At 41.8% G+C, this 20,000-nt stretch overlaps 1 protein-coding gene across 1 annotated transcript in view; it reads left to right on the top strand.

The window, feature by feature from the left end:
- Positions 1-20,000, top strand: part of LOC113013675 (ERC protein 2-like) — a 158,059-nt gene that overhangs the window by 116,534 nt on the left and 21,525 nt on the right. Inside the window, exons 19-20 of the mRNA XM_026154768.2 lie at positions 1-113; positions 4,366-4,430. The exon at positions 1-113 is cut by the window's left edge and continues 49 nt beyond it. Of these exons, the coding sequence (XP_026010553.1) occupies positions 1-113; positions 4,366-4,392 (140 nt within the window). The 3' untranslated portion in view covers positions 4,393-4,430. The remainder of the gene's footprint in view (positions 114-4,365; positions 4,431-20,000) is intronic.

Genomic DNA, 20,000 nt, shown 5'->3' with positions numbered 1-20,000 from the left:
TCCATCCCCAGCATCACCCTCATCATTCGCACCACATGCACCCAGCAAATGTCCATCACCGAAGCTTGCCACGAGCACCTCTCCACGCCAACCACCGACCCCCTGTGGAGCAGGTCGGCACGAACACGCACGCGACTTAGAAATGCGTTCGGAGCTGTTTACACAGGTTGACGTGACGCAGGCTCTCGCCTTCAGGATTTTAAAAGCAATTTAAATTTCATATTTGTCATTTCACCACGAGTCAGTTGTGGTTAGAACTGACAGCATGAAATTTCCCTTTTCTTTTTCCCTCAGTCTTTTCTCTCTCAATTCCATTTCTTCTTGCCAAAATTATTTATATCATTTAGAAAAATAGGCCTGAAGGGGACACATGAGTGTTTTTGATTGAAGGTATTTCTATGTGAGATTAGTTTATGTATCATTTATCTCTCAATCACGCTCACATCCAGCCTTGCCTGAGGACAGACTTAATTTGGTTGTTTGAACACCGTTAACGGATAACAAACTGATTCTGTTAGTAGCCCAAAGTTTATGTATATTTCCCTGAAAACAGTGTAAATGTGCATAAGCATGTGCTTGCCTGTAGGTATGCATTCGCAGACGCATGCAGAGGTGCACACCTGAGCCTTTGTTGATGTCATGAAAGCACACGAAACCACTGACAGGAGAGAGGAATCTTCAAAGAAAGACGGAGATGATGACTGCCACAGCACCGACTGATAAAACTTCTTGTATTCTGCATGTAATTTAAACTCATCACAGCTCTTTTCAGTCACTGATCGGGGGGGATTCCAAACTCTGAACATGTGTGCGCGTGGTAGATTGTGGGAGGGTTAAGATGAATACCTGGGGATTTCCACTGAGTCGAATTTTGTTTGTTCTATTCGATATGCATTATTGCATCTTTATATACTTTACATATTTCTCAAACCTCTTTCTAAAATGGAATCAACCATGCAGCGGGCATCCCCTGCATTCAGTAACTAAACACACACGCACGCTTCAAAGCACACAGCTGTATCCATGCATCACCCCACACATACCTGAGCAACATGTAAAGATTTCAATACATTTTTGCTGTTAGCGCCTGTGAATCTAAAATACATGCATACTTGCAGCGTTCAGTCTAAATCTATATCTGAAGAAAGTCTATAGGAATGCAGACTATGTTCCACTGAAACCACCTTGTAACCCCACAAGCACTACTTTAACACCTTGCTTGTGTTCTCTATGTTATGTTATATTTTAAATTTGCCTTGGTAAAATATTATCCCACTATTAAACCACATTGTTTCTTCGTATCACTTGCAGCCACAGTAGACTTTCTCCTGAACTGTGAACAGCAGGGGTTTCGTTTTTACTATCACACATTACTCCACGTCACTTTGTACTTATAAATATCTTTGCCTCAGTATGACTACCCGGTGCAGTTTTACTGCAACAGTGTTTATAGTGTTTGACATATGAAACAGTGCCTCTCTGCAAGTGATACTTCAACTTTTTCAAGTTGGACTGAAAACAGCTTGCAAAAAAAGTATTATTAGGGTTTCTGGGAAATCTTGTTAAGAATGTACAGAATAACAAAATAAGTCATAAATCTGTGGCGATTGGCTGGATTATGCTCACTGCTAAGGGTGAATTTTTATGTCTATACAAGAGAACTGCGATGGCTCTTCCTTTCTGTGCGGCGTTTGGGGGAAAACGAAAGCCGAAGATTAAAACGCAACGTGCAAGAATAAGAAAAGGAATGGGAAAATGTTCACAGAGAACAGATTAGACCTTGGATTAGAGAAAAGAAATTGTGAAATGTGTGATAGCAGTTTTCTCTGCGGTAACGATGAAAAATCATTCTCTGAAGTCTGGAAACTAGTTGTTGCCGTTTCCTTGGAAACGTCTGTTCTTGCGAGCTTTGCTATTCAAACACACTTTAATGGTTTTGCAAAGTCTGACGTCAAACAGATCACCGCGTTGTGTAAACTTTGTAAAAACTCACTTTAAACTAAAAGTGGCAGCATGTCGGGCCGGTCGCAGCCCACGAGACAAAAGGACGCAGTGGAATGGGAGAAATGTCTGTGTCTGAAATTCAGATGCTAACTCCTGGCCTCGGTCATGACTCAAGGAAAATAACAGACGCCCTCGGTTTTCAGTGTCGTGACAGGTCAGGGCACTAGCAGAAGGAAATCGCGGGCGCATTTTATATTTTGAAAGATATTTCCAGTTTTGAAGATGCTGACGTTACTTAGATCCTGATTTTACTTCGATGCTGATAACGATTTAGCCAGCGTGGAGACCGTCCAGCTGCAGATGTTTTACAGAGTTCATTTCCCTGTTTATATGTTATTTGTTATTGTTGCACATCTGCTCCAAGTGTTTTCTCTTTACCATGTTTGAAAAAGGGTGAAGGATAATAGCCTTGTTAGGGTTCTTTCCTTTTCTTTTTTATAACTTTAATTGAAAAAAAAATGCTAGTTTTTTGCCCTGGTTGCATTGCCACAAAAGAGAAACATGAACGTGTCAGTCAACACTACATCTTCACCTTCCTGTTCTGCATTTAGGATTTTTTGGTACCCTTGTGTCAAACACACAGTTTAAAATGACCAGCAGACCCTGTTGACAGAGGTCAGATATGCCACCTCATTGTTTTTTCCTCATTTCTGATCTTTGACCTTATGGGAAACTTCAGCAATTAACTTGACTTCCCTGAGGTCATAGTGTTTATCTCCAAACACTGGTCTTCACGTTTCTTTTGCCTCCTTGCAGTTTAACTGACATGTTTAGTTACGCTTTTCCCCCCAAAAAACATGTTGTTCTGTCTGTCTGTCTCACCTCTAGTTGATATTGTTTTGCCTCTGCTCGTGATTTATCCACTCCACCAATTTCTGTCTTTTCCTTCTTTAACATCTAGTGACATCTCTCTTTCTCCATTTCCTTACTGTCCCTTCTTTTCCTCCGTCATTCCCATTTCAGTTATAATAAACAAGTGTGGCTAGGTCAGTGGTTCAGTCCGTTGCCGGGTCCAGGAACACCACTTGAAGGATGATTGATGATGATAATGATAATGATGATGAAGAGGCTCTCCATGCTCACCCTAGAGACCACAATGCTTTTCCAAGATACAGCTAGTGCCATGAATAACATACCAGTGACCACACATGCACTTTTTTTTTTGCAATGCGTTTGCATTTGCACGTGCTCACACACGCACACACACATACGCGCTGCAAATTTAAGACGCGTGAGCACACATCCATGCGCTGGCATGTTGGATACACAAACACGAGAATACACTTTCAAGTTTTCCAAGGCGCCAAAACCACATCTCATTCAAATCTCATTGCCACAGTTATCAGGTTCAAACCAATCCTCTAACTGTACTCCCAGGCCCCTGCTTAATTAGTAATGGAGTTAGTGAGAGGACAAGTGAAAAATACTCTGAGGTGACATGCACAGGATGTGGATTTAGCACCCTGGGTTTGTGTCTCAGCATGGAGTCTGTGCAGTTTGACGGGCATGTTGCGTTCATGTTGCTCTCATTTAGGCATGCCAGCACCGCTGCCAGATGCTTGGCAATAGCCTCGGAAGGAAATAGAAAGCAGCCATAAAGTGTTTATCAGAGACAGAATTATACAACCTTTTCTTTTAGATTGTTGTTCTTTATTCTAAGTCCTAACATGCTGGCTGCTTCAACTTTATGAGAAGTAGCACATGGTATTTGGCCTGTTTGTGTGTCTGTGTGTGTGTGTTTAACCTGGCAGAATGAGTGGTTATAGGTCTGGCTCTGTTTACGGGGCCTGTCACAGCCATTCACTGCACGTTAGCTTTTAGCACGTAGCATGTTCCATTGAAAGGCCATTATATCTATAGCTTAGCTGCTGAGATGTAGCCTACTGAGTTTACCGAGCTTGTCACAACTACTCAGTTCAACCAAAGCCACCGTGGAGTACAGCCAAGATTTTTTTTTTGCTGGAGTGTCACATTAGCATAGACTCTGCTTTACTGAAGCCTATTTTAGCATTGTGCAGGCAAGGGTTTGGCTATAGTGAGCTGCCAGGTCATGCTAACTATCATATTGTAAGTGTCTAAGTGAATTAGCCTTCTGGTTAGCAGGGCTCTTGTCTGCACAGATTCAGTCTAAAGGAAACACCTTATGTGTTTAGTTATTGGTTTCTAACAATCACACTGAGGAATGGTGATATCATGCACAGCTTTTCTGAATGAGAGCATGAGCAGGATTGTTTGGATTTAAAGTCATCGGGGTTTAAGGCTGGACAGAGAAGTTAGTTAATGAGACTCAACCCAATAAACCAGAATTTGCGCAATGAAATGATAAGAATGATGATGCATGTTTTTACTGTTCACTCACAGGATGATGAAGAGGGAATATGGGCATGATGACCACCAACATGACCACCCACATCTGTTTCTTCACAGTGAGTTTCCGCACAGCTGTTGTTACACCTTAGGCTAGTTTTGAAGTTAACATTAGCCCTTGCCAGAGTGTCATACTGTACATGTGTTCCAAATACTTTAATGATCGTATACACAATGCACTTCTTCAGTAGGCTGAGTAACCGTTAGACAGGAACACTGATGATACCACAATAACCACAGCATTACCCAACTCTGACACAGGAGAGTGGAATAGAGCCGACTTTTCCATTGCTCGGGGAAGTTTCATTCAGTTTTATGTATATGTTTAGAGTTTTTAGGCTGCTTTTCAGAGAAGTGTTCATATGCTGATTGTGCTGAGTGTGGCGCATGCACTCTGGGCTCTATAGGAAACTGTGTGTTATTGGACCTATATACACCCAGCAGCCTAAAGCGAACATACCAGGGCCCATAGGTGATAAAAACGACACAGTGAGAAAAACCAGAGATGGATGAGTCTGTCTCTCCGCACCCCACTTTTTCAGTCACAGTAAAGTTTTACCGCACTACTCCACCCTATTGTGTGCCAGTGTGTGGGGTAGCTAATTATAATACAACACAGAACAGCCATGAAAGGGTTTTTTTCAAGGCTGAAAGCTAAAAAAGCATAAAATGAAGAATGTCAAGTCATAAAGCATAATTCCTGTTTGGGGAGTTTTATATCGAAGCCCCCCCCATGGGCTTAGGGTCCCTTTGAACACAGACGTGCAGCAAGAGGTCTGTGCAGGGAGGTAATGGTTTGCTTCGAGCTAATACGTGTGTGTGTGTGTGGTGTAAAAGAGACATATAAATGTACATATGAGGGACAACAAAGGTAGGGAAAGCGAGATGAAAAAAGCAAAAGGGCCCTTATGTATTTATGTGGGAATGGGAGCGAAAACCAGGCTGCATAGTGTACTCATAGTTTCCAGTGCATCTCATTCCTTTCCCCCAGTAATCCACAGGTGGACCATCACAAGCAGACTCTGCCTCTAACCTCAACAACTTAGAAGTTGTGCACTTTGCCCCAGCACTGCTTTTGGGATTAAGAGTCCTATAGCGTGAGCAAATGGTTTGCCTTTCTGCAGTGCAAAGCGTTTGAGTCTTCAGCCACGTTGTTTGTGTGCGCATTCGCAAGTGCTCGTGTGTGTGTGTGCATGTATGTGTGTTGAAGTGAGTGTTGGTGAGCTATACAGTGGCGGAGCAGCCCACATAGCCTATAATCCAGTCCATGTGTGCTGAGAATGCAGCAGTGTCAGGATTCACCGTAATGAAACAGACCACACTGCCCCCTTTCTCCCTCTCTTTCCATCTCTCCATCTTTTTTCCATCTCTCCTGCTCTCTCCACCTTTCTTAGGGTTTAACTTTGCCCTGCTCTAACACATTTTCCTTAAGGTAAATCTGGAATTGGACCCATGATTAGCCTACTGCTTTAGTATCTCCAATCAGATATCATGATCTTCTGCGTATACTTGTGTATTAGTTCTTCTTATCCTAATCTAATAGAATAAGCCAGGCACATTAGCCTTTGGTGCAGAGTGGTGTTGTGGCTAGCGATATCAGTGCTGCTCATCTATCCACTGCTGTTATTCTGGCAGTGCAAAGCACGAGCGCAGCTAACGTGTATTAGCCATCCTCTATGGGAGAACAGATGGGAGCTATTCAGTGGTATGTAGCTACAGCGCAATAAGGCCAGACCTAATCCCCATATCCTGTCCCTGAGTGAGCCCTCCCTAATATGAGCAAACAGAGATGACAGCACCGATAGACAAATAGCCAGGGATCTGTGTGTCTGGGCGCTTGTGTGCATGCTAGATTTTATTGGTGTTTCTTATGGATAACCTTGGGTCCCGGTGCTAGGCTGCATTCCACAAGAACCCAAGTGCTGAGTTTGAGTTGGCAACTTTGAGTTCTAAACATCCAGGTGTGGATTTGTATTGGTTAGCCATGGTTCTGTCTTACAGACTCTGATTGGCTCATTGAGGCTGTGTATGTCCTGCTGTTGATTACAGAGGTTTTGTTTACCCGCTGGCCTCCTAGACCCCACCTCTAATGAAATAAGAATGTCCTTTTGGAGTGAGAGCAGAAGAGAAGGGGGTCAGAGGAAAAAGTGAGGGAGAACATGAGGCCAAAAGAGTGAAGCACAGTGTGGGGGGTTTCTGGAAACATTATGCTTTTATCCCACCATGAAGCTATTTGTACTGAATAAAGCAAAAAGAAGCTCAGAGGCTTTCCGAGTGAGGACAGAAATGTGTTTGTGTACATGTATGTATTTGTGTTTGCTCACATGCATGTGTGTGCACGCACTTTGTTCAGGTTAAAACAAGTCAAGAAGATGGCTTTCATTTGCCCACTCTTTGTTCGCAGAGGATACAGTGTTTGTATGGCAACATTGTGTATGTCTGCGAGCATCCCAAGAGTGTCTATGTGCAGCGGTGGATTGCTAACCTGTTGATCATTGGCAAATTAAAAGTACATCTCAGAGCACGAGGGAGAACAAAGACAAGAGAAAAAAGCCCAAAATCCAAACTGTTTAAACCTGGAAGTATTTTTCTCTTTGTTGGTTTGTTTGTTTTTTGGATCCAGCCAATCTAGGATCATTAGGAAATGACACATGGTCGTGGTTAGCTAGCAAGTCAAGATGAAGTTTAGAAGAATGCACAACATAAACGACATTGTCAGAAACATCACAGTCCTCTTAATCCTCTGTCAGCCTATTGAATGGATTTTACTTAACAAATGGAGTGGACATGGAAATAATTAAAGGGCAGAGTGGAGCTGAAATCCAAGCCAGATTAAAGCACAGCAGCTTTGGGGGCCATGTGAGCAGGTAAAAGTTTCATCTCCTCATCTTCCTCCTGTGCACTGCAGGCCAGAGCTTACTATATCTTAGTCCAGCATAAAAGGACTGATAATTGTTTAGCTCTACTCTAACTCCGTGTGCGAGCCACATTCCCCATCCATACAGTTGTATCCCTTTAGGCACTTTCTGTATTACATACACACTCACACTTGCATCGGGAGTATTTTGGGCTTCAGTATCTTGCCTGAGGACACTTTGACAGACACACTGGAGAAGCTATGGATCAAACCACTTCTTCTACTGAGGGTCTCTCGGTTCATGTTTTGCCTTGACAAACATAGCTGATATGTTAGCGTCCAATTTCGTTAAGAAATAAATACAAAGCTGAATCCTAATCTTAACGAACTGTAACCTTGAACAAAGTTTGAGTTTTTTTGCTTTTTATATAGTGAAAGTGGATAGGGGGCCTTTTATGTCCCCAGAAGGAGGAATTCGCATTTAAAATGTCAGCAGAATACAGTATGTAGTAATATATGAAGTACTCCTGGTATGCACACTCACTCACCCTCAGAGTGGCAGAGCTGGCCAGAGCTTTCTGTCTGTAGTTTTGAGTCATAACCAGAAGACTGGGAGTGATGCTTTCTAGAGATTACTCCCCTTGAAGGTGTTGATCTCTTTAAACATACATAGATTTTAACTGGGATCTGTTCTGTTAAACATAAACACCAGATATCTCAGCCCACTGCATACTTTTAAGAGATAAAATCTCTTTTATCCTCTGTTTATGGCCATCAAACAAAGTTGCCCTATAGGTTTTCTTCTAGACATCACTATTCTGTGTTTTTTCTTCTTTTCTTGCAACAGCCTGCTGATTATAAATGAGCTCCAGGTATAAAATAAATATAAAGTTGTATGTGCATATCCATGAAATTGAGCTTTCACAGACCATAAGTGCTGTGCACCATAGAGATGGCTTCTGTAAATGCAGTTTTACAGCCCATAATCACAGCTGTCTTTATCTTCATAACAGACCTGAGACCAAAAGTTCCTAAGTAGTTGTAAAAGAAACTAACATCATATAAAAATATAATGTGATAATTTCAGTCTCACGTTGTTTATAGATTTCTAACTGTAAACAAAATAGCAACCTTAACTAGCTTATCACTACATCATTTAAACTCCCCAGCTAATTCAACAGGCTCCTCTTTTCAACTGCTCAGAAACGCAGGTTTCTAATCTGGCAGTCACCTGGCACATCGCAGAAACACATCACATGTAAACATGGTCAAGACGACTTGCTGAAGTTCAAACTGGGGGAGAAAGGTGATTTTCGTGACTCTGAATGTGGCACGATTGTTGGTGCCAGACAGACTGGCCTGAGAATTTCAGAAATCCCGGCAGATCAGAAACTATTCTACTGGGATTTCCCCACATTTTCTGTAGGGTTTACAAAGGATAGTTTGAAAACGAGAAAATATCCAGTTAGCAGCAGTTCTCAGGGCGAAAATGCCTCGTTGGTGCCAGAGGTCAGAGCAGAATAGCCAGACTGCTTGGAGCTGTTAGGAAGGCAACAGTAACTTAAATAACCACTCATTAGAACCAAGGTATGCAGAAGAGCATCTCTGAACACACAGCACAAAGAGTCTTGAAGCAGATGGGCTACAGCAGCTACACCAGATGCACTCTTGCAAGCTAAAAGCATGAAACTAAGGCTACAGTTCACAAAGGCTCATCGAAACTGGACGACAGAAGGTTGTTGCCAGGTCTGATGAGTTTCTACTGCAGAACTAAAAGAACATATAGACAGAATCCATTGCCAGCCTCAACGGTATCAACCTTAGTACCGATTGAGCATTGTTTAAATGAGTATTGTTGTTGCCCATGTTCACTGATTTTCCCATCTACTGATGGCTGCTATCAGTGGATAATGATAATGCATCACTCCACAAAGCTCAGAGATTTTAAATTTGGTTTCTTGAACATGACAATGAGTTCGCTGTACTCGAATGGCCCCTACAGTCACCATATGCCAGTCCAACAGAGCACCTCTGAGATGTAGTGGAATGAGAAACTTGCATCCTGGATGTGCAGCTGACGATTCTGCAGTAACTGCAGCATGTTTCCAGCACTTTGTTGAATCGATGCCACGAAGAATTAAAGCAGTTTTGAAGGTTTGCTGGTACCAGCTGGGGATCCAACCCAAAACCAACAAGGTGTACCTGGTAAAGGGAATAATGTAAGTAGCTTCCAGTGAAAAATGAGGCCAGCAGCTGACACAGCCCTGCCACTATTTCCTGCACCGTGTGCCAGGTTAGAACTAGCAAACAACTATCACCCCACGCATTCATTATTACAAGCTGACAAACTGCCTGAAGAAATATCATCTCCTTTATATCAACATGAGTCAGTAAATGTTCATTAATGAATACACTGGATTTTCTAAACAGTCAGTCGGCTCGAGGCGGCGCTTTATAAATCATACCCTTAATTTATGTGTGAAAATAAAATATTGTTGAAGCAATTATAGTTTGGGTGGTGCCACTAGAGTCTCGTCAGAAACAGAAACTACACTGGGTCATTGAACTCAAGTACCATGTTGTTTGTTGTGTTTCTTATAGGAAGTCGTTTCCTATAATTCCAATATTTTGTCTACCTTATTAAAGTTGTAGTCTACTAACCAGCAGCGTGTGCACAAAATCTGAATGTATTTGGGTAATGTTTGGGTTAATGATACGTCTTTGTTCAAAGCTGTGCTGCGCCATGTGTCTTTGGTAGTCAGTGAACCATGGCTTAGGGGTCAGTAGAGGCGTCTGACCGAGGCCATCCTTCAGCTAGCTGTCAGCATAATCAGTCTGTGAAGTCAAAGGTGGTTCCACCAGGTTGAGCAGGAGTGGAGGGAAGTCGATAGCTCAGCAACACCTGAGCACTGAGATCTGAGTATGCTGTATGTAGTTCAATTAAAAAGAAAAAACAACAACAACTTGGTTATGTTCTAAACTTCTTTTGGCAGTGCGAGTTGCTGCTTCTCTTTGTGGCAACTTTTAAAAAATGTAGTTTATTTGTGTGGCAAATCTGAAGACCGTGTCTTGAAAAGGTTAAGAAGAAGCTAAACCCTACTCAGGGCCACATTTTTACTTAAGTTATACTGTAAAAATCGAACATACTTGCTTTTGAAATGCAAAACATTTCTTTAATGTAGGTGAAGAGCAGCGACAGGGATGCTTTGTCACTGTCGGTGTGTGAAGCTGTAGACAGATGTAACCCACAGACACTTTTGCAGCTGCAGCAGGTCTAGAAGGAGGAAATGTGGAAGAGAGAAAAGAAGGAAAGAATAAATAGTGAAGCAGACAAGTTTATTCGTGTGTGTGTGTGTGTGTGTGTGTGTGTGTGTGTGTGTGTGTGTCCTTTTTTTGAAGTTCTGTGAAGAAGAAGACAATTAAACACCTGATGTGGGGATCATAAGGTGGTTTGTCTTAGTAAGCTCCCTTTCCCCACCCGCAACACGCTCATTACGCAGGCAGAGACATGGCCACATGTACAATGGCTCATGCAAACCTGCGTTTGCAGGAACGACTAATATTTGGCTTTTTAAATTCTGTAATTGCAAGTAAATCCCTATTCATCAGTGCTTATCCATGCAGTTAAAATGTACATGTGCGAGCAGCTTGTCAGAATCAATCTACAAAGCCCTGTGTGGCCCACCTCAGTAGCCCAGCCAAAATATGGAGATCTGAAGACTTTTCTGCTAATTGGTTGTATTAGACACACATCTTCCTTCACTAAGCCACACAACTGTCCTCTTGGGTATGAAAAGGGGTTTCTTACTCAAGCCACACAGTGCAGACCAAAATGTAATTCTTCTTTTGGCCACTGATGATGGGATGAATCAGAAACTTGTTGCATCATAGGATCATATGGGGCCCTAGTCATAACCTATTAGATGCTTATCATTTATACAGTCTTGTTGACGTACCAATTAAGTAAATATTTTCAGTGGTGCTCTCAACAGCTTTATAAGAAGCTCATTTTGTTGGGTTTTTTGTTTTCATCCTTGTCCTAATGATTTATCCAGCTAATACAGACGTATCACTAGTATTCAGAAGTGGCCTTCTCCTGATTGGATGGACATTTCACTGGTATTGAATAATATTGTTACTTTCTTATATTACTGACAAAACATTTACAGTTTGCAGACCGAGTGAGAATGTAAGCTGGAATACTGAACTCCCTCATCTTCCCCTCTCTGTCTGAACATGCCAGGTATGATTCAGTCTGTAAGCTCTTCTTCTCTGTACAAGTTAGCCCACAGTCATAAATCAGTCCACCTTGAACTGTCGCTGTTTTTCACCTTTGTCTTCCTCCTTTTTCTTCTCTCGGTTTTATGCTTCATTATTTATTATCGCTGTCACTTGTCAAGTCAAGTCAAGTTTATTTATAAAGCACATTTAAAAACAACCAAGGCTGACCAAAGTGCTGTACAATAAAATACAAATATAAAATACAATAAAACACAAGTACATAAAACACCTCACTGATAAAACAATAAGTTCTTCTTCAAATGGATTTGCTCAAGACACATTCACCTTTTAAATTTCCTTTAGATCTAGAATATTGGAAATACATATTTAAATACTGCGTCGCAGGAGTGGTATATCGGCACAAACTGGGCACGATATTGATTAACTGAATAGGTTTTAACTGTGCAGCAAGTTTTGTGTGTAAACGAGAGTTCAAGAACGAGGGAAAAAAGAGAGTGAGAGATCCTGGCAGGATTAAAAGGGTATTTTCAGCTCATTGTGATGGCAGCACACAAAATCCTTTCCCTCAGGAGAAACTTGCACCTGGGGAGGCACTTTGAGCATCCGTGGGTTTGTGCGTGTGCATGCCTGTGTATGAGACATACAGAAAAGTAACTGTGCATAAGGTACCTCAAAGGTGAGATCCTGTGTTCAAGCTGGATTACACCCCAAAGAGAAAGTGTGAACGTGCACAAAGAAGCACTGATAGAGGGGAGGCACTGGGATTTGCAAACAGAAAAAAATGGGAATCACACTCTTTTCCTTTTAAACCAGTTATTTTCTTCAGACTTCCTATGCTCTCCTGAGTTCCCTGTCTTTAACAGACACACAAAGACACATGCAGCCACACTAAAAGCTCTAAAAATACCACAGAGCCTCAGGTCTAGGGTAAGGCCTCTGTTTCCCAAACTGTGTTTTTAACATATAGACCCAGCCCTAGGCTGCCAATCATAGATGTGGCTGCTGCTCCGAGGCAGAGGGCTATATTCAGAGGCAGCATGTGGTGGGGGGTTGCCACAAAATAGGGGGATTCACACCTGCTGACTTTACTATATATGGCTACTTACCGAAAGGATGTAACACCCTGAAACATAGCACGTTGGATACCTCAGCTCAAGTACTGCTGCAAGATCTTGCACACGCGTGTATGCAGCAATAGATACATTTAAATTGCCTAATAGAAAGCAAACAGTTATGATCAAGATTGACACCCATGGAAACCACGTGGCTGAGAAAAAACACTAAATGTATTTTAATAAGTAATAGAAGAAGGAATTTCACTATTTTCTTTCCCTGTTGTAGACGTGCCAGAGCTGCTATCAGACACCCCTTGTAGAATTGAAGAGGAAAACTAACAGGAATTTACCTGTTTCCTCTCACTGAAAGTCAGGCTTCATATCTTGGGCTATCACTGAACTACTGTAATAACAACCTTTGCACTGCCACTCAACATTAGGGCTGACCACTAATTAGGCCGTCTATAGCTGCAGGCTGCATTTTATTTCTCACACTAGCTGAAAACATTTTCCCGAACATTGTCCTCATTTATTAAATAGATGAGCTGTGTTGATGTTTGTAACACTGCAGCATTTTTAATGATAATTAATTATTTTGCATGAAAAAAGAGGCACTGACACTTTATGTCAGCGACCTTTTCAACTCTGCATAATGTTTGTTGATCTTAAGCTTCAAATCCCAGAATGGCTCGCGGGTCTCTTGCTGCAGGGTACCTATGTGACACGGGGAGCAGAAAGAAAGCCCCCGAGTCTTAGGGCTACAGAATAAACTTCTCATTTGAGCCCCACAATGAAAAAACGTGTATAAACTCCTGGCTCAGATGCAAGTTAGTCCAACACAGATCAGCTTGTTGGGCTGTGTAGTGTGTTTTCAACCAGGTTATGTTTTTCAGTGAAACCCTAGAGTTGGATGTCAGAGTGGACGCTTTCTCTGTCACTAGATCGGCTCAGACAAGCAGATTAATGCTCTCTGTGTCCCTCACAGCTTACTGTATGTCACTGCTATTATCCTTGACATCCAACCAGTGGGTCAGGATCCTTTACATGGGTGTCTTTCCCATACATGTACGCACTTACACCCACATGCACACGTACATATAACTTACACATGTGCAACTGAACTTACTCTCCCTCTGGTTCCCTCTCTCTTATCTGGCCCTGTGGAAAAGCCACACTTGTACGATGACATTCAGCACAGGATTAAAGCCCATGTAAGACCCTCCTCAGTTTACACTGCCACTGCCAAGAAGGGATCTATACAACCACACACTCTCATGCAATCCTGTACACACTCTGGCTGAGACACAACTCCATGCACACACACACACACACAGTTGAAGCGTAAGGGGAAAGCACAAACTGGTTTGTGTGCCTGTGGACTCATACATACTCAAATGCCTTCATGCGTTGTTGTTTAGCATGTTGTCCTCTTATTACTCCAGACCTATGGAGATGTCTCTGCTTACCAATTGCCATGCACATGCAGCGCATGCAGCAGTGCGAACACTCATGCGTCCATTTGCCTTGCCACCATCCTCATTGCTTTCATCTCTGAAACAAGGGTCTAAGCCTAGACACCCACCTCATTTGAGTCATGTGTGCACACACACACACAAACAGTCCCCTCTACCTACAGGCACAAACTCACATATACGTGGTACTGTTAGTACTCAGGGTAGATTGAACACAGACTCCCTCAGTTTTAGGAACGGTGAGGCTAGACGTGGTCAGGCCCTTAGTTAAGATGCTGTGCTTTGTATCTAGGTCACATTGTGTGTGACTTTTGTTTCTGCGCTTACCTCCAGGGTTTGTTGGTTAGGTCTGGAGTGGATTCTCACTGGAATGCATTCTGATTGGACTAGACAGCAATCCTTTTCTGATTGGTTGTTTGTCCCAAGGCTTCCATTTTGAGGGTTGCTTTGAATCAGTGCATCTCCGTCTCCTCCTCTTCTGTTCGCTGTGCTCTTTTCTTTCTACTCCTCTATATCTCGTAGATTGCCGCCAGCTGAGTGTTTGATGTGAATGTGTTTGACTGGCTAAAACAGAACCAGCAGTGGGCTCTTCTGTGTTTCTGCTGATGGAGTGATACTCAATGCGTGGATCATTGCCTATAGTAACTTTATGTGATAAGTGGTCAGTTAAACTGGGCCTCATAAATAAAATGAGTAAGAACTATCATATATGGCAGATGTGATGGGGTAGGTTTGAAACCCCTGCTACTGATACGTGTTCACAAATGCACTGCTGACCTTCTAGAGAGTGTCTGATAGAATATGCAGATCCAGCTTTCAGCCTGATTCACCTTTGTGTGAAAATGTGTGTTTTTCTTTCACAATATACACAGAGAGTTGAGAAGAATGTCAACAGCTTCAGATCTGTGTGAGTCTTTGACTTTTCAGGCCCGATGGTTTAATTTGATTGATTTCATGAAAAATGGTAAATGGTCTGTATTTCTATAGCGCTTTACTAGTCCCTAAGGACCCCAAAGCGCTTTACGCAACCAGTCATCCACCCATTCACACACACATTCACACACTGCTGATGGCAGCTACATTGTAGCCACAGCCACCCTGGGCCGCACTGACAGAGGCGAGGCTGCCGGACACTGGCGCCTCTGTCAGTGCCTTGTGTGTCTTGCCCAAGGACACAACAACCGAGACTGTCCAAGCCGGGGCTCAAACCGGCAACCTTCCGATTACAAGACAAACTCCCAACTCTTGAGCCACGATCGCCCCAAAAAATGAAAAAAAGGACCCTGGATTGGGTGCGTGGATGAAAAAAGAGGACTGCTATTTTAGTGATACTATACTTTGGTGACGTGAGAAGACCTAAAATAGACAGTCAGCCCACTTTTTAAAAACCACTTATATCACCAGACTGTAATGCTAAATATGAACTGTACTCTAGCAGTTTGATAGAGGCAGAGAGATTTTTGTAGTCATTCTTTCTCAATCCAAGCACAGTAGAGCGTGGCAGGATAAAATATAAAACCATCATCAATAGGTACTATTGCACCTATGCTTTACTCTAATATCCTCTCCTGGAGTGACCTGCAGCAAGGCTTCAACTCTGCAGCCATGGGATTAGCTTCACTGGTGGGTGGTCCTCCTATTGCTGATCTTAGATCAGCATCACATTCTGTTCTTTACTCTCTCTAGGTGTTGGGATTATGGATCAGGTTAGGTTGCTGAAGTTGGACCATTTGATCGAACTAATGTTTAGGTTGATTTGGACACATTTATATGTTGCACTTGTCCCCTTATATGAGTAACCTTGAAAGCTCCTGGACTCAATCCCCACCCTTGCTGGGAGAAGCTGGCTGGGGAGGCTTCTGCTAGAGCTCTAGTATTACTGCTGAGTGCGAGCATTCAAAAGCCAGATCAAAACTGGCCATGCAAAATTTACTCGCTTGCTGTAGTGAACAGCAGGTGGGACAGGAAATAGTGTGTCAGCTAGCCAGCTAACATTAGCATACCAGACGCTTAAAATGATCCATATCAAACATTTTATTCACTCTGTACTTGTGCTCGCTACAAGGCATGCAGATGCCGCTAGTTTACACTCACCAAGCAGCTATGGAAACACAGAAAGGCCAAAATAAATACTCTGAAGATAGATGGATGTTAACTAGACTTGTTTTGCTGCTGTGGCTGTTTGCTGAGGTGGGATCGACCGCAAGAGGAAGTAATTGAAATGTTTGGCAATTGTTTTTGGTGCGACTGTGGCTTTAGTCAGCTAACAGGTATGCTTGGTGATATGTGGCAAGGTGTTCCTTACTGGATAAATTACAGGTTACCTAAAGGACAAAGAACAGCCTGTGATGTTTGTAAGGAGTGTGTGACGTTACTCAAACGAGTCACAACCATGTGCAGTCAGTAGTGTAAGATCATGACCATCAATCATTGGGTTTTTTCCCTCTTTCTTGGCTTCCAACCTTTCCCTCCATCCTTGAACTCATCACTCTTGAGCGGTTAAGCTAGTTGTAATGAGGACAGTGAATTGGCATTTCGCAGTTACACACACACACACACACACACACACACACACACACACACACACACACACACACACACACACACACACAAAGAACCAGCACATGTTCTCCATAACAAAAAACCCACAAACAGACAGGTAGTGTGACAGAAACAGAGCTGTTGGAGGCCTGGTGCTCTCCCCGTCTGAAGGGATGGGAGCAGAGGACAATGTAAACACTCTGTCACACACATAAACAAAGCCCTGCTCAGATTTCACTGCACAGTTACAGAAAGCTCACCCTTTCTTTTATAGAGAAAGTATTTTTGTAATTTGTTTATGTGAGATTCCATGGACCTAATGGGAAAATGGCTTTTTCGGCATCACACCACACCTGAGTTCAATTTCACTAGCTTTCTCACAGACAGATCGTAAAGATGGCATGCCAGAATGGGTGCAATCTGTCTTTCTTTTCTGCATCTCAATTTAATTTCTCAGCCTTCCTCTCTCAGACACATTCTTTCTCTGTAACCCCTCCTCTAGCTCTCTGTTTCTCTCTTCTTCTCTTTCTGGTTTTGTCTCAATGAGCGATGCCTGTGCAGGCCAACTATTCAACAAAGAGCAGCAGGTGAATCACAGAAGTCAAAGAAATGATCTACATTATGTTGAGAATCCTTTCATTAGAAGGATTTTGGCTGATTATGAAGCCTGAGTTTGAAGTTATTTTGATTAGTTGCATTCAAATGTGACACCGCACACTCTTAGCTGTATATCATAGCTCCTCATTCTAATCACAAAGCTTCTCTACTGGCATTAACAACATGTGTACACACACACACACATGCAGATGCACTATGTTTGGGTTATGCAAAACAAAAGCATAATTGGAAATAAAATCCAAGCATTCACTTAAGACAGTAATTTTAATATTTATTGTTTTATATTAATGTTGCTCCCCAACTGTCTAAGTTATCACACACCCACACACAAACTATACAAAAACATATGAATATGTTCACCCTTGGCCAGCTTTAACCACCCGCTGATTTAAAAAGATACCATGTGTTTAGCAGGACTGAAAACAACGGCCCAGCAGAACCTTCTGCATTGCAATGCAAAAGAACTGAAAGCAAGATACAAACATGTGTTTGCATTGCTTGCATTGTTTGCCTTCTAATTACATCGTTATTTCTCTGTGTAAAGTGTGTGCACGTCAGAGCTGTGTGCGTGTGCATGTTTTCCCCTGTAATGCCAGTCTTTGTGTCTGGAAGTGGTGTGTTTCACAGCAGGCATTCCATTCAGGCTAACCCAGTGTGCTTAGGTAATAACTAGGCTTAGCCATAATTTGTTTGTGTGTACGTTGTTGTACGCCATATATGTGTGTGTGTGTATCTGTGGGTGTTTCTGCTCATGTTCAAAGGAATAATTCCTTTTCATTTGACACATTCATACAAAAAGACAAGCCCGTCTATTTGAACTTGGAAACGAGCCATCCACAAATGAATGCCTTTCTGTTTCTGTTCTTCCAGCTTCCGTTGCTCCAGTCTTATTTCTTTCGTCCTGTTTAATTGGCAATTGGAACAACGTTGGCTGTTTAAACCTTTTTAAGCATGCCAGTGTGCTTTTTTATACCCTGGAAGATATCACAAAGAAAACAAGGCAACAACATGCTTGGCATTTTCATGTTGAGACTTCACCAATGGCAATCTCAGAATCACTGATTTAGGCACCCAGGTTTTCACATGTAACAGTTAAGGCAGGAGTACTGTCAACTTGTAGGATGGGGATAACTTGTCAAAGCTAAATCGCTTCTCCTACTTCTGTGCTTTGCCCTGAGTGCAGCACTGAGTGGAGTGGCGCACCCACCAAATATCTCTGCAGCAAATAACCATCAGCTGTCAGTCTTTTCTTCATGTCCTGTTTGAAAAATAGCTCCAAAATGACAGTTAAGCTGGTGCCTTTCAACAACACCATTTCAATTTAGCTGTGAAACACTTTCTGGACGTCCTTGTCAAACTTCAAACAGGAGAAAGTTCGTGTTCAAGGATTGTTTTCTACTGTTTCTTAATTGATTATAACAAAAAACAAAATAACAAGAGAAAGAATGAATGGAAACTCAAACTTTCAAGCCCCTTTCTTATCATATTGAGCTAATTGTGTTCACACCGCACCAGCTCCATCCCCGGATCTACGATGGGATGAAAGTGTTTTGAAAGATGTAATAAGTTCACCAGGAAACAAATCAAAGAGAATTGGTTTGTACATAAATTGCTTAAACGTGTTTATTTTCTCAAAAACAAAACACATGCATTTAATTTCTTAATTCCAAGAAACGATCTGACTAGACCTTTGCTGCACATGCAGACAGCATTAACTGCGATCTGTCAGCGGTCCAGTTTTTGCAGTGGCGTTGTGACCTGTTTTGACCAGAAAGCAGACTTTGGCGGTTTGCTGGGGATATGCTTAGCGTGCAGGAGATGAGAATTAGGTAAAATCAGGTTAACGTTACTTAATCTGACAACAATTTTTTATATAAATGTTTTCTGGGACTTTTCAACGAGTCCCACAAACAGTAACATTATCTCCTCAGTCACAGTTGGTTGTGGTTTCATCAAAATCCCACTGTTTTATTTCAAAAAGAAAGAAATGAAAAGGAAAATCAACATTGCTAGCTAAAAGGTTCTGAACAGATGGCCTACGTACATTCCTCCCTACGTACACAAACTAGTATTACCAAACCCCTTTTTTAATATGAATAAAGCTAGCTACACTTTAAAGCTATTTCTGCTTATTTTGCAGTGATCGCTCATTTTAGAAAGCAGCGCTACATCACATCCAGCACTTGATACAACTGCATGGTTTCCTTAAGTGCCTGGATGATGGTGCTGCCTACCTGCAGTTTAATGTAAAATGAAAAGGACCACAGCTTCTAGGTTTTAAAGCGCAGTTTCTGAAAAGGATCACAGTGGTAAACATCCCAGCTTTTCAAAATGGGTTTGGAGCAACATGTCTTCTGCTCTGTGGAAAGAAATGTCATAAATGTTCACTCCACTGACAAAGATTTTTCATTTTCTCAGTGCCACAGATTCAGAAATGCTTGTATAAAGAAAACTAGACTTTTTAAAATAATAATAAATAATAATAATAATAATAATAACACCTTAATTATAACACAGGTTTTGTGATTTGTGTATAAGAGAAATCTTAGGATTTCTTTACTTAATACTTAAGCCTCTTGTTTTAGTAAGTAATTCTTTGAGGTTATTTAATAGAAGAAAAATAATGCTGTTCTCATAAATATACATTAATTAGTACATAGTTATGTCTCCCAAGAATTTAATGCATTCTTATAAACTTAGAATGAATCAATTAACTATGCATAAGATGAGGATTTGTGAAATGTTGCCCCACTATCTTGAATACAGTGGGTAAGATGTACACTGTCAGGCCACCTATCTGCATTTTATGTTTATTATTACTTCTAATTTAAAAATAAAACATAC

Source organism: Astatotilapia calliptera, chromosome 20 (assembly GCF_964374335.1).
Source record: "Astatotilapia calliptera chromosome 20, fAstCal68.1, whole genome shotgun sequence".
In the NCBI taxonomy this organism is placed as follows: Eukaryota; Metazoa; Chordata; class Actinopteri; order Cichliformes; family Cichlidae; genus Astatotilapia; species Astatotilapia calliptera.
This window is presented reverse-complemented; position numbering and strand designations above follow the sequence as displayed.